This window comes from Telmatherina bonti (assembly GCF_933228915.1).
Source record: "Telmatherina bonti genome assembly, chromosome: 10".
NCBI lineage: Eukaryota > Metazoa > Chordata > Actinopteri > Atheriniformes > Telmatherinidae > Telmatherina > Telmatherina bonti.
In genome coordinates, this window is record NC_136628.1 from 40,460,856 (window position 1) to 40,476,488 (window position 15,633).

Genomic DNA, 15,633 nt, shown 5'->3' on the forward strand with positions numbered 1-15,633 from the left:
ACATCAACATAACTCCTAAAACCTCCACCCAGGAGGTTTACAATCCAACCACAACATGTGTTTATTTGGTTTTATGTGTTTATGCATAACTTATCAACTAGGCACTAAATATAATGTCATCAATGAGAAGCTCAGTTGCAATGCGGCTTCCCACCACTTGGTGGTGGTAATGTGTCAGTTTGTGGTTCATACATAACATACTTCGATGAGCAGAAGACATTCAGCTAGCCGCTAGCCTGTTCTTAAAGTTATGAAGAAGTATTTAAAATGAAAAAAAAATTAAGACAAACATGGTCCCAAATGCTCCTTAAAGGAAAAAATATTGTGCAAGAACAATCCAACTCATTAAGTGTGCTTTTGTAACAAGGCAGAGCGCATGTCCAGAGTGTTAGCTAAGGCTAGCTAATGTTAGCTACACTAACCACCAAAGCTCTGATTCTTCCACACTAAAGAAGCATCTAGAGATGAGGGGGTGCAATGGGGCACAGCCTGGCTGCCGCTCGGTGGCGGTCTGGGTGTCCTGGCTCTCCATTGGCGTGGGCTGTGCCTTCTGCCTGCAGGGGTGGGGGGTTGCCTTCGGGCTCCTGGGAGCCGCACTTTGCTGGTCCAGGCCTGCTGAGGCCCGTTCCCCCTGACCGTGGGGGGGCTCTGCTGGGGCCCGTTCCCCCTGACCGTGGGGGGGCTCTGCTGGGGCCCGTTCCCCCTGACCGTGGGGGGGCTCTGCTGGGTTGGGATCTGTGCTTGGGGACGGCCGCCCGCTGCTCGAGCCTCGGGGTTCTCCGGGCCTTCCTCTCTCCTCTGTGTGGGCGGGGTCACTTTGTCTGGGCGGGGTCATATTGTGTGGGCGGGGCCACATTGGCATGATCTTCTCTGAACACGTTCCACTCTGTATGTTCTGCATGTGACACAGTCACTGAGTCGCCTGCAGGTTTACTAACAGCAGCTTGTTTCCTTCCTGTGTGTCTGATTTAGCTTGTGACCTCTGGGTTCTCCTGATAGTTGATGGCTTCGTCCTCCCGCAGGGGGAACAGGACTCCAGTGTGTATAGGTGTATGGATGTGTGTATATATAAGTGGGTGTGTATGTGTGCTTATATAGATGTATGTAGATTGTTCTCTTTCTTTCAATCTTTTTTTTCTTTCTTTCCTTCTTTTTCTCTCTACAAGGTGTTTTCTGTTTTCTCTTCTTTTCAATTCTCTTTCTGTCCCTCTTCTGTCCTCTCCGGTCCGGTCCAGCAGTACAAAAGTTTGTAATACAAACAATTATGCAAAATAAATAGAAAAATAAAATTAAAATCCAGAATATCAGGTGGAGCATTATATCTATGATGCTTCCCTTGGCAAAGTAAATTTACCCAGCAGAAAACAGCATCCAGAAAATCATTCTGCTGCTTCAATGCTGGACAAGACAAAAAAATAAATAAACAAACAAACAAATAAATGAATAAATAAAAAAATCAAGAAGCATCTCAAAACCAAACACGGAAAGACGGTGGAATTTCTAACAACAAAAACAGAAGCAGAAAACATCTGTCATGTCTGGCAACTCTCAAAAAACTTTATCAAATAACTTAATTATTAAATTAAATGTTTTGTATTTAAACATTTAAATAAACAATAAGTGTTATTTACAACCTTTGTATTTTGTTAATGTATTTCATAAGCACCATCAATTTTTTTTCTATCAGTATTTTTAAGTCTGTCCAATGTTTTGTTCTAGTAAAATCTAATATTTAGTACATTTTGTGTTTATTTCATCTCTATAAGCCCAACTTGAGTTTTTCAATGTGTTCTTGTGGTTTATTTGTTCCACGACTTGTCAAGCTGTTGGGTGTCTTTTTGTATGTGCCATTTCTCATGCATGTCAGGTCATATTGAAGTGTTTAACTTTTAGGATTTAAGTTAGCCATTGCATACAAATGAAAATGGGTGAGATCAATTAAACCAGTAATATGAAATGTTTAAATGGGACTGGTTTTAACTGGAAAAGTTGTCCCCACACACAAAAGTTGCGTAATAAAAAGAACTCAGCCCACAAATGATTTGTATGGTAAATCCACAGTGGCCCATGATAACGCCAATATTTATTATTTATTTATCCTAAAAATTCCAACATAACAACTATGCTGCTAAGAGACCTAAGTCTCTACCTGTCAGACTTTCCACCAATCAGAGAGCTTACAGTAATGTCCAATCAGAAGCAGCCAAAGATTAGCAAGTGATTAGAAAAGCAGAAAGATAATGATCCTCTGTGGCTGAATAAAGCCAAGACTATGTGATGCAACAGGTTCTTCAGCTTGGCCTTTATGCTGCTATATCTATTGATGCTTTCATTTTACATTATTTTGGCCTCTGACAGCTGAGGCTGAAGACATGACGGGGTCTGCAGGAAGTAGACGGACTCACTGCGGTACACAGGCTGAATCCTGGCCCGAAGTCGAAGCGACACTGCTGGTCCATGGAGTATGGAAAGCCCGGTAGCTGAGGCTGAGCTGGCCACTCGTGGTTGAAGGGGTCATCCCGCAGGCAGTCGTAGGTGCTGCAGAGAAAACCAATGTGATCAGGATGGGAACAAGGTGCTAGGCTCCATACCCACTGCGAGTGAGACGGAGCCTATTAAATGTTTAAATGATTCATTTGAGTCCTTGTGATTAAAAGTTAGCGTTCAGCTGCTAACGTGCCTGATTATATGCCGACTTTAATATCCCTCCAGACCCCACACATGACGAGGGTGTACAGCAGTACAAGTTTGAAGTCGCGAATGGAAGGTGAGAGAGTGGAAGGGGGCAGAGAATCAGGGTGAAAGGATTCAGGTAGGTGTGCGATGAGGTGGGGGGAGGTGTGTGTGTGTATGCAGATGGGGGCATGTAGGGGGGGATTTTGGTGGATGGGGGTACGTTGGGGAGTGTGTGTGTGTGTGTGATTGGGTTGCTTGCGTGTGAGAGCCGATGGGGGAGTGGACGTGTGTGTGTGTAGAGTGGAGTATGTGAGTGGGGGTGGGGTAGAGGGGTGTTTGATGGGGCATGGTGGGTGTGTAGAGTGGAGAGATGGGTGGGGTGTGTGTAAGGGGGGAGTATGAACAGGGGTTGCTTGACGGGGCGTCTGAAGTTGTGTAGAAGGGGAGTTTGTGATGTGAGTGTGTATGGGACAGTATGTGGGGGGGCAGAGGGGTATCGGAGTGTGTGTAAGGGATGGGTTGGATAGGATGTGTGTAATTAGGGAGTATGTCTATGTGAGTGTGGGGGTGTGTATGTGTGGTTGAGGGGGGTGGGGGGGTCTTGTGCCAAGAAAGTAGCCTGCCTGCCGCTCATTGGTGGTCTGGGTGTCCTGGCTCTCCATCGGCGAGGGCTGCGCTCTCTGCCTGCGGGGTTGGTGTTGCCTTTGGGCTCCTGGGGCCCACACTCTGTCTGCTCTGAGCGGCCGGTGCCTCGCAGAGCCAGTCTTTGCCGGTCCGGGCCCACTGGGGCCTGTTCCCCCTGACCGTGGGGGACTCTGGCTGTGGCCCCATCTGCCACCTCCTGGGTGGGTGCATGGCTGGCTCTGGAGCGGGGTGGTTGGGATCTGTGCTTGGGGCCGGCTGCCGGCTGCCCGGGTCTTGGGGTGCTCCTGGCCTTCCTCTCGTCTTTGTGTGGGTGGGGCCACATTGGCATGATCATTTTCTTCAAACACGTTCCACTCTGTATGTTCTGCATGTGACACAGTCACTATCCTAATCCAGAACCAGGTCTGGTCTTTGAAAACTTTCTTTGGCTTTTACAGCTGTCTGCTTGTGACCTCAAGTCTGGGAGAACTGTTCCCTGCACTGCCCCCTGCTGGTTAGTCTTGCAGCATTATTTCTGAGGATGTGAACAACATGGTTATACTCACTGCAGGTACTTATGCAGCTCTCTCCAGCTGCACCTCGACCAATGATAACGACAGAAGGTGGCCTGGACCCGTGGAGACATAATGCTGCCCAAAGGCACATCGTCAGCACAGTCATTGGCCTCGCCGTCATGCTCCATACCCAACCTGAAGACAAACAAAAGAAAAATGAATTTACAGTCATCAGAGTCACTGAGAACTAAAAGTGTCTAATGTCTTTACAGACACACAGTCATGAATGTTTCCATGGACTAGATGTCTCATAATGGACCCCTTGTTGACTTAGGGTATCCAGGTAACAGCTGTTATCAGGACTATGCTGTAGTTTGTTGTAGTACCTTCATGTAATGTGTGTCGTGTTTCTGTTTCTTACACATGTCCTGTTTCATGTGCAGCTACAAAAGCCGATGAAAAGCCGTCTTCTAAGACAAGAACACAACTTCGATGCAAATGACACATCCCTGTAACTGGAGCATAACCTACAGAGGAACGTCAGAGACATAACTTCAGTATCATGGTTATTATCCTTACAGGCCAAATGTATGTTACTGTGACATTTGTAGTTGTGTATTTGATGCAAAAGAGGCCCGATGAATCAGTTAGCTAATGTTCGTATTAGTAATGGCAGTGGTGGTGTCTTTACATGTACCCTGCATGCCGGTGGGGCCAAACTCCTGCCTGGTCAGGTAGATAGTATGGTCGTGCTGCTCAGCATGACTCTGGTCCATCTTTTGGTGATATGACCACCCACAAACGTTCTCAAGACTCTTCTGAGGGTTCCCCACAGATATCAGCTCCTGGGACTAACAGAGAACCGTAGCATGAACCATAAAACCAGATCAGATTAAACACAGTATGTCTAGTTTGTACCAGTACAATACGGTTTGATATGTACAGTATGGTCTGACATGGTATGATATAGGTCAGTATAGTACAATATGAAACATTACGATCCAATATGGTACAAAACCATACAATGTCATCTGATATGTTACAATTTATATATCTAAAAGATATTTAATATCTTTTTAACCCTAAATTTATCAGTGTTTCCTAGTGCGTCCCCAACTGGTTGATTTGTGTGTGATTTACCTGTTTCGTCTTTATTTTCATTTAGTCATGTGTTCTGGTATGTGTAGGTTTGTTTTTAAATTTTGTCACTATTTGCTTTTTACTTTTGTTATGTAAAGCACATTGTGTTCCTTTTTGTATTAAAAGTTACAAAAAAAATATATATAATTTTGATTGGTCTGATTTTTCATTGAATCCAATATGCTAAGATATGAAACAATACAATCCGATATGATCCAATATGGTACGATATGATCCGATGTGGTACGATATGATCCATTATGATACGATATGATCCGATGTGGTACGATATGATCCGATGTGGTACAATGTGATCCGATATGGTACGATATGATCCAATATGGTACGATATGATCCGATGTGGTACGATATGATCCATTATGATACGATATGATCCGATGTGCTACGATATGATCCGATGTGGTACGATATGATGCGATGTGGTACGATATGATCCGATGTGGTACGATACGATCCGATGTGGTACGATATGGCACGATATGATCCGATATGGCACGATATAATGCGATGTGGTACAGTATGATCCAATATGGTACGATATGATGCGATGTGGTACAATATGATGCGATGTGGTACGATATGATCCGATGTGGTACGATATGATGCGATGTGGTACAGTATGATCCAATATGGTACGATATGATGCGAAGTGGTACGATATGATGCGATATGGTATGATATGATCCGATATGGTACAATATGATGCGATGTGGTACAGTATGATCCAATATGGTACGATATGATGCGATGTGGTACGATATGATCCGATGTGGTACGATATGGTATGATATGATCCGATGTGGTACGATATGATGCAATGTGGTACAGTATGATCCAATATGGTACGATATGATGCGATGTGGTACAGTATGATCCAATATGGTACGATATGATCCGATGTGGTACGATATGATGCAATGTGGTACAGTATGATCCAATATGGTACGATATGATGCGAAGTGGTACGATATGATGCGATATGGTATGATATGATCCGATATGGTACAATATGATGCGATGTGGTACAGTATGATCCAATATGGTACGATATGATGCGATGTGGTACGATATGATCCGATGTGGTACGATATGATGCGATATGGTATGATATGATCCGATGTGGTACGATATGATGCAATGTGGTACAGTATGATCCAATATGGTACGATATGATGCGATGTGGTACAGTATGATCCAATATGGTACGATATGATCCGATGTGGTACGATATGATGCAATGTGGTACAGTATGATCCAATATGGTACGATATGATGCGATGTGGTACGATATGATCCGATGTGGTATGATATTATGCGATATGGTATGATATGATCCGATATGGTACAATATGATGCGATGTGGTACAGTATGATCCAATATGGTACGATATGATGCGATGTGGTACGATATGATCCGATGTGGTACAATATGATGCGATATGGTATGATATGATCCGATGTGGTACGATATGATGCAATGTGGTACAGTATGATCCAATATGGTACGATATGATGCAATGTGGTACAGTATGATCCAATATGGTACGATATGATCCGATGTGGTACGATATGATGCAATGTGGTACATTATGATCCAATATGGTACGATATGATCTGATATGGTACGATATGATCCGATATGGTACGATATGATGCAATGTGGTACAGTATGATCCAATATGGTACGATATGATGCGATGTGGTACAGTCTGATCCAATATGGTACGATATGATCCGATATGGTACGATATGATGCAGTGTGGTACAGTATGATCCAATATGGTACGATATGATGCGATGTGGTACGATATGATCTGATGTGGTACGATATGATGCGATGTGGTATGATATGATCCGATGTGCTACGATATAATCCGATGTGGTACAATATGATGCAATGTGGTACAGTATGATCCAATATGGTACAATATGATGCGATGTGGTACAGTATGATCCAATATGGTACGATATGATGCGATGTGGTACGATATGATCCGATCTGGTACGATATGATGCGATATGGTATGATATGATCCGATGTGGTACGATATGATGCAATGTGGTACAGTATGATCCAATATGGTACGATATGATGCGATGTGGTACAGTATGATCCAATATGGTATGATATGATGCGATGTGGTACGATATGATCTGATGTGGTACGATATGATGCGATATGGTACGATATGATCCGATATGGTATGATATGATCCGATGTGGTACGATATGATGCAATGTGGTACAGTATGATCCAATATGGTACGATATGATGCGATGTGGTACGATATGATCCGATGTGGTACGATATGATGCGATGTGGTATGATATGATCCGATGTGCTACGATATAATCCGATGTGGTACGATATGATGCAATGTGGTACAGTATGATCCAATATGGTACAATATGATGAGATGTGGTACAGTATGATCCAATATGGTACGATATGATGCGATGTGGTACGATATGATCTGATGTGGTACAATATGATCCGATGTGGTACGATATGATACGATGTGGTACGATATGATCTGATGAGGTACGATATGATCCGATGTGGTACGATATGATGCGATATGGTATGATATGATCCGATGTGGTACGATATGATGCAATGTGGAACAGTATGATCCTATATGGTACGATATGATGCGATGTGGTACAGTATGATCCAATATGGTACGATATGATCCGATGTGGTACGATATGATGCAATGTGGTACAGTATGATCCAATATGGTACGATATGATCCGATGTGGTACGATATGATGCAATGTGGTACAGTATGATACAATATGGTACGATATGATCTGATATGGTACGATATGATCCGATATGGTACGATATGATGCAATGTGGTACAGTCTGATCCAATATGGTACGATATGATGCGATGTGGTACAGTATGATCCAATATGGTACGATATGATCCGATATGGTACGATATGATGCAATGTGGTACAGTATGATCCAATATGGTACGATATGATGCGATGTGGTACAGTATGATCCAATATGGTACGATATGATGCGATGTGGTACGATATGATGCGATGTGGTATGATATGAGCCGATGTGCTACGATATAATCCGATGTGGTACGATATGATGCAATTTGGTACAGTATGATCCAATATGGTACAATATGATGCTATGTGGTACAGTATAATCCAATATGGTACGATATGATGCGATGTGGTACGATATGATCTGATGTGGTACGAGATGATACGATGTGGTACGATATGATCCGATGTGGTACGATATGATACGATGTGGTAAAATGTGATCCGATATGGTACGATATGATCCGATATGGTACGATATGATCCGATGTGGTACGATATGATCCGATGTGGTACGATATGATGCGATGTGGTACGATATGATCCGATGTGGTACGATATGATCCGATGTGGTACGATATGATCTGATGTGGTACGATATGATCCGATGTGGTACGATATGATGCGATGTGGTACAGTATGATCCAATATGGTACGATATGATCTGATGTGGTACGGTATTATGCGATGTGGTACAGTATGATCCAATATGGTACAATATGATCCGATGTGGTATGATATGATACGATGTGGTACGATATGATCCGATGTGGTACAGTATGATCCGATGTGGTACGATATGATCCGATGTGGTACAGTATGATCCGATATGGTACGATATGATGCGATGTGGGGTATGATGTGTTACGATATGGTTTGATTTCATGCGATGGAAGGAAATGCATCGCATGTGATATAATATACTTTATTATTTTGCAGACTGGAATTTATCCTTCGATATACGTGCTGTCACACTAACTTTTCTCTCAAATATCAACATAAAAATTAAACAGAAAGTGGTCTGACCAGTTGGGAGTGGATTTCATACCTTTGCTGGAGACAGCATGATGATTCTGACCAGAACAACATTCACGTTGGCCCCCAGAGAATGATCCTGATAGATTTCATTAATCTGTTACAGACAAACTAAGATTAGAGGAGCCTGAACTTTACCGTGGTGGACGTATCTTTGGCCTTTGACTGATTCAGACAAAGGGAGTCTCTAAAGTGAGGATCTCCAACACACAGACTGGATCTGACATCTGAGAGAACTCTGGAAACCATGGCTGATTGAGAGCATTATTTAGTCTCATTATGTTTTCACCTACTATGTTCATCAGGGTCAAGAGATATTTCTGGATGTGATCTCGGCCGTGGAAAAGAAGAACAGAGTAATCCACTGCCAGCAGGACCTGAAGTAGGAGAGTTTAGAGGTTCTATTAGCTCTAACTTTACTCCATTTCCCCGTCTGACCTTTAGTTCAATTACCTCAATGTTAAACAGTTCAGCCTCCGCTGTGTAGCGACGTCTCCGAGCAGAACTGAATCCGGGTGAGACCATGTTCTGAGTCAAGTTCAGAGAGCCCAACAAAGGACCTGCAAGCAGACAGTTACATGTTTTATGATTATTGATCCTTTTTAAAGATTCTGTTTAATTATCTGAGAGTCTGTAAAACCACCTGAAACAAAGAGTTAGCTTACAGTGTTAGCTTACAGACTTACCTTACAGTGTTAGCTTATGTATTTACCTTACAGTGTTAGCTTACAGACTTACCTTACAGTGTTAGCTTATGTATTTACCTTACAGTGTTAGCTTACAGACTTACTTTACAGTGTTAGCTTATGTATTTACCTTACAGTGTTAGCTTACAGACTTACCTTACAGTGTTAGCTTATGTATTTACCTTACAGTGTTAGCTTACAGACTTACCTTACAGTGTTAGCTTACGGACTTACCTTACAGAGTAAACTTACAGAGTTATCTCACAGAGTAAACTTATGTATTTACCTTACAGAGTTCATTTACAGTGTTAGCTTATGCAGCATACACTGTATATAAAAAGATAGACAGGGCCTCTTTTAACATTACCCGTAGGTTTAGAGCTGAATTGAAGCTGGTGGTGCAAGATGGGGCGCAGTTATTGAGGGGGTTTATGATTGACACCCCTCAAACTCTGAGCTGCGTGCAGCTCAAAGCTAAGCAAGCTAATTCTTAGCCAACAGGAGCTAAACGGCTAACAGAGGTAGGCAGGCTAAAGCTAAGGTGCACTGTTAGTTGACAAAAAACTGCAGTTGTGCTACACCCTTCCACCCTTCTTGCCACCTCCAGATATTTGACACCTGTCAGTCAAAAACATGATGATGTTGAATTTTAAGAATAAATAACATCGAAAGAGATTAGATATAAAAAGTAATCAGATTGTGTAGACAACCTGATAATGAGCAATGAGCATGATTTCTGCCCAAAGCTGTGATGTCTTTATGCAGGTAGATGCTAATGTCTGATTTATTTAGCTTGCAGATCAGAGCATGTGTGAAAAAAAAACTGACAGTGTCAATGTGAGTAGAACTTAAACAAAAGAAAACAGGAAGGTGACCAGCAGCAGGAAGTTGTATAAACAACGTAAATCAAAATATTTAGTAGCTTATCAACGTCCCTTCTGGCCTCGCTCATTTTCCACCCCTCCACCACGTTCATGAAGATACACTGTCATAGGACCTGGATGTTCTCTCACGCTGCTCACCAGCATGCAGACTTTCTGAACTCATATGAAGCGCAAAGAACAAATGAAGTTTTCCATTTCAGATACTAAAATAATAATTTGTTCACATATCTCCTTAAAGGCTATGTTTATTTATGATTAAATAAAAAAGAAAGTAAATACAGTTAGAAACACTGAAAAACAATGGAATAAAAATTATCTAATAAAAGTAAATTATATAAAAGAAGTAATGTACAAACATTATTAATAATGAATTAAATAAAATAAAAAATAAAATAAATATTTACAACATACGAAATAATAAATTATATGAAAAGAAATAAAATGAAAAAAATAAATAAAATGAATAAAATAGATCTGTTTTAGAGCAGATTTGTGACATCGGATGCCAAGACCTTCATGTCATAAACTGAAAATAATTCAAGGTTTTTTCCTTTAGTGCTACTTTTAAAGACTATTTGACTTATTTAGGAGTTTGGTGAAGTTATGACATCATCGGTAACATTGTGGTGATGTCATTTCAGAAGTCAGCCAATTATCTCCGCATGTTCGCACTGATGAGACTGTAAACATGTTTTTCTCTAACAACTGGTCCGCATGTTGGACGGCGCCGTCTTGTACTGACACACGGATGTGTTCGCAGCTTGAAACCATGCTGGTGACTTGACACTGTGAACTGATCAAACTATTGATCAGTTGTTGCTAAGCCCATCTATCAGCCCTGAACAGAGATCCTGCAGAGCCTGAGGCCTCAGCTGCCACGTTGCAGCTGGCTGAGTGTGTGCTGGAGTGTGTCTGCAGAGTTCCCATCAGCTCCGCCAAGTTTCCTGGAACCGTTCCACTGTTTTCACTTTGATTCTTTCCTTCTGCTGCAACAACATCGACTTTACAGGGATCTCGGACAAGCTGCAGCTTGGAAAACCCCAGAGCGACTAACATCACTCTCACTACAAACCACCACATCATCAGATCAACTCAGGTCTGAATATTTCCTCCTGAAATCATTTTAACTGAAACTCCTACATTCATATCAGACTTAATGCTGATGTAAGCTCAGGTCCAGTTACCCCCTTTCAGGACGGGGTTTTGGGTTGAATTACAACCTCAAACACTTCCAGTTCTCAGGAAATGACATAATTCCTGGAAAAAGTCCTTATATTTGACCAAACTGAGATGATTTTACCTCATTTTTAAATCCTGGTGCTGCAATGCTGTGAAGTGTGAATAAAAACTGAATGTCTGATCCTCCTCTGGTTTCCAAAGTTAGCAGATAAAGTGGTCGTGAAAACATCCAAATCTGAGATCAACTAACTACCATTATTAGTAGTGGGATTTACAGACTTAAATGTGCTCCAATCACACTGTATATATATATATATATATATATATATATATATATATATATATATATATATATATATATATAAATATATATATATGTGTGTGATTTGTTTAGTAATTTTACATCTGCACATGTGCAGAGCTGCATTGCCCCCGTCTCTCAATGTCATGACAAATCCAGATGTCGTAATGACTGTGTTTCTGAACTGATGATCAAAATTCCAAATCTGAGGCAGGAAAACTGCCAGAAAGTAGTTTGGAAGCACCAGATTCACCTGTGAACTATTTACCAGCTGTTTTGATGAGAATCACCAACTGAAAAGGACCCAAATTAGTCAAGTTGAGCTGCAAGAATAAACATTGTGATCTTCTTCCTCTGGTGTTCTTGGACAAACAACTTTACCACGGTAAATTACCACCACCAACCGGTGTCAAAATGCTGGAAGTAAACTCTGAACTCAGCTCTGCCGACTGGTGGATGAACTAACTTAGCTGTTGAGGCATGAAGACAGGTGGAGGTATGAGGATAGAGATCTGCGGCAATGTTTGAAATTAATATTCCCATTTTCGCTTTTATGGCACATTAAATGGCCTGAAGTCCGCAGGCGCTAACATTAGCACCTAACGCTAAGACTGCTAACTCCCACATTAGCACCTAACTCTAACACTGCTAACTCCCACATTAGCACCTAATGCTAAGACTGCTAACTCCCACATTAGCACCTAACGCTAACACTGCTAACTCCCACATTAGCACCTAACGCTAAGACTGCTAACTCCCACATTTGCACCTAACGCTAAGACTGCTAACTCCCACATTAGCACCTAACGCTAAGACTGCTAACTCCCACATTAGCACCTAACACTAAACTGCTAACTCCCACATCAGCACCTAACGCTAAGAGTGCTAACTCCCACATTAGCACCTAACGCTAAGACTGCTAACTCCCACATTAGCACCTAATGCTAAGACTGCTAACTCCCACATTAGCACCTAATGCTAAGACTGCTAACTCCCACATTAGCACCTAACGCTAACACTGCTAACTCCCACATTAGCACCTAACGCTAAGACTGCTAACTCCCACATTTGCACCTAACGCTAAGACTGCTAACTCCCACATTAGCACCTAACGCTAAGACTGCTAACTCCCACATTAGCACCTAACACTAAACTGCTAACTCCCACATCAGCACCTAACGCTAAGAGTGCTAACTCCCACATTAGCACCTAACGCTAAGACTGCTAACTCCCACATTAGCACCTAATGCTAAGACTGCTAACTCCCACATTAGCACCTAATGCTAAGACTGCTAACTCCCACATTAGCACCTAACGCTAACACTGCTAACTCCCACATTAGCACCTAACGCTAAGACTGCTAACTCCCACATTAGCACCTAATGCTAAGACTGCTAACTCCCACATTAGCATCTCAAGCTCGTTCTATCCTCCACAAGAAGCCAGAACTTTATTCTTGTTTTCTAAGCTCTGAAAAGAAAATTATGTCATTTTGTTCTGCACGTTTGAAGACAGTTGTCGAAACATCAGGCTGGCAGAACTTTTTTCTCGCGGGGCTCTTTTTTTTTTTTTTTTTTTGTTTTTTTGTTTTTTTGTCTTGTCCAGCATTTAAGCAGCAGACTGATGTTCTGCTGAGCAAAATTTATTTTGTCAAGGGGAACTTTTATAGATGTAATGATCCCCTTGTATTTCTTGTTTCTTATTTTATTTTCCTATTTGTTTTGTTTTCCTATTTGTTCCTATATATATATATATATATATATATATATGTATACATACACATACATACACACACACACACTCGTGGGTCTCTGAGAAGTATCGTGTGATTGGTCGGACAGACTAGGTGGGTGTGGTAATATGGTGGGCGTGGTAATATGGTGGGCCTGGTTAACACGGAGAAAGCATGAAGCGGAGTTGCTGTTTTTACTGTTGCAGGTAAAACAGATTTTTTTTTTTTTATAACAGCAGATCGAGGTGGTGAGAAAGTACCAACATTTTTACTTGTGGTGTTAAAACACTTGAACCACTAGCTCCCACATTAGCATCTAATGCTAAGACCACTAGCTCCCACATTAGCATCTAATGCTAAGACCACTAGCTCCCACATTAGCATCTAATGCTAAGACCACTAGCTCCCACATTAGCATGTAATGCTAAGACCACTAGCTCCCACATTAGCATGTAATGCTAAGACCACTAGCTCCCACATTAGCATCTAATGCTAAGACCACTAGCTCCCACATTAGCATCTAATGCTAAGACCACTAGCTCCCACATTAGCATCTAATGCTAAGACCACTAGCTCCCACATTAGCATCTAATGCTAAGACCACTAGCTCCCACATTAGCATCTAATGCTAAGACCACTAGCTCCCACATTAGCATCTAATGCTAAGACCACTAGCTCCCACATTAGCATGTAATGCTAAGACCACTAGCTCCCACATTAGCATGTAATGCTAAGACCACTAGCTCCCACATTAGCATCTAATGCTAAGACCACTAGCTCCCACATTAGCATGTAATGCTAAGACCACTAGCTCCCACATTAGCATCTAATGCTAAGACCACTAGCTCCCACATTAGCATGTGGGAGCTGAATGTTCTGGAAGGAAGTCCTCCATGTGTTCCTGGTCATCATATGTTTGTAAAGAGACCTTAGCATCTTCTCAGCTTTTTTCCAGGTGCAGCAGCTGCTTGTCTAGCCAATCATCTGATGTCATTAATACATTGTAGTCGGGTCTGTTTATGGGTCACTGCTTTGTTTTTATTTACATTTTACACAACATTCCCCATTTTCCATTGTTTGTGATCAGGAAATATAAACAAGTCTATCTCACCTCGAAGGAAGTCATTCGTGCTTTGATTGACAGCTTTAGTTTTATTGACATCTGTCAGTTTCCTGATGATAGCTGAAGAGCGATAAACAATATGCTGTCTTTTTCTGTCCTTTTTGTCCCCCTCCTCTTCTCTGGGCCGCCATCGCTCCAGCGGTTCGATGAAGAACTCCTCCTGCTGTGTCCGGATCATCCCAGCCTGGAAACATGGAATCTACATTTTTCTGTTTATGGGATGAAAATCAAACACGAATCTATTTTCTTCTGTTTTTTAAACTGTTTTATGTCTGGAGGTTCATTCATTCGTTTTCTGTCACGCTTAGTTCAGTTCAGGGTCACCGGTGGGAGGAGCTTATCAGCCATCTGCAGGCCCGCGGCAGGTATACCTGGACAGGTAAGCAGTCCATCGCTGTGTGCAGCTTTGGACTGCTTACAGTCACTGCTTACAGAAACACTGATTACAGAAAGACTGAATATAAGTTTATAGCTACTGTGTAATTACTGCTTCACTGATCTGATGCAGCATTAATAGGGGCTGAGTCAGCATGATTAAAATCTGAGTCAGCATATTCAGGGTGTTCTGACAAAGTCAGCGTTATTAATAAAATTAGTCAATTTTGTTCATTCCAGATGGAAACATGGAAGTCAAACTTTCATCAGTAATTACATTAGTCAGAACACATTTAGCCTGACTCAGCAAAACAAAGCTCGACTCAGCAAAACAAAGCTCGACTCAGCAAAACAAAGCCCAAAACAAAGCCTGACTCAGCAAAACAAAGCCCAAAACAAAGCCTGACTCAGCAAAACAAAGCTCGACTCAGCAAAACAAAGCCCAAAACAAAGCCTGACTCAGCAAAACAAAGCCTGACTCAGCAAAACAAA

General features: G+C 41.8%; 1 protein-coding gene across 1 annotated transcript in view; it reads right to left on the reverse strand.

The window, feature by feature from the left end:
• The window catches only part of LOC306761866 (A disintegrin and metalloproteinase with thrombospondin motifs 2-like), a 145,946-nt gene that overhangs the window by 128,219 nt on the left and 2,094 nt on the right, over nt 1–15,633 (reverse strand). The window contains exons 3-10 of the mRNA XM_079248192.1: nt 14,755–14,950; nt 9,315–9,421; nt 9,155–9,238; nt 8,875–8,958; nt 4,513–4,666; nt 4,237–4,342; nt 3,867–4,010; nt 2,406–2,538 (exon numbers count right to left, since the gene is read on the reverse strand). Of these exons, the coding sequence (XP_079104318.1) occupies nt 2,406–2,538; nt 3,867–4,010; nt 4,237–4,342; nt 4,513–4,666; nt 8,875–8,958; nt 9,155–9,238; nt 9,315–9,421; nt 14,755–14,950 (1,008 nt within the window). The remainder of the gene's footprint in view (nt 1–2,405; nt 2,539–3,866; nt 4,011–4,236; nt 4,343–4,512; nt 4,667–8,874; nt 8,959–9,154; nt 9,239–9,314; nt 9,422–14,754; nt 14,951–15,633) is intronic.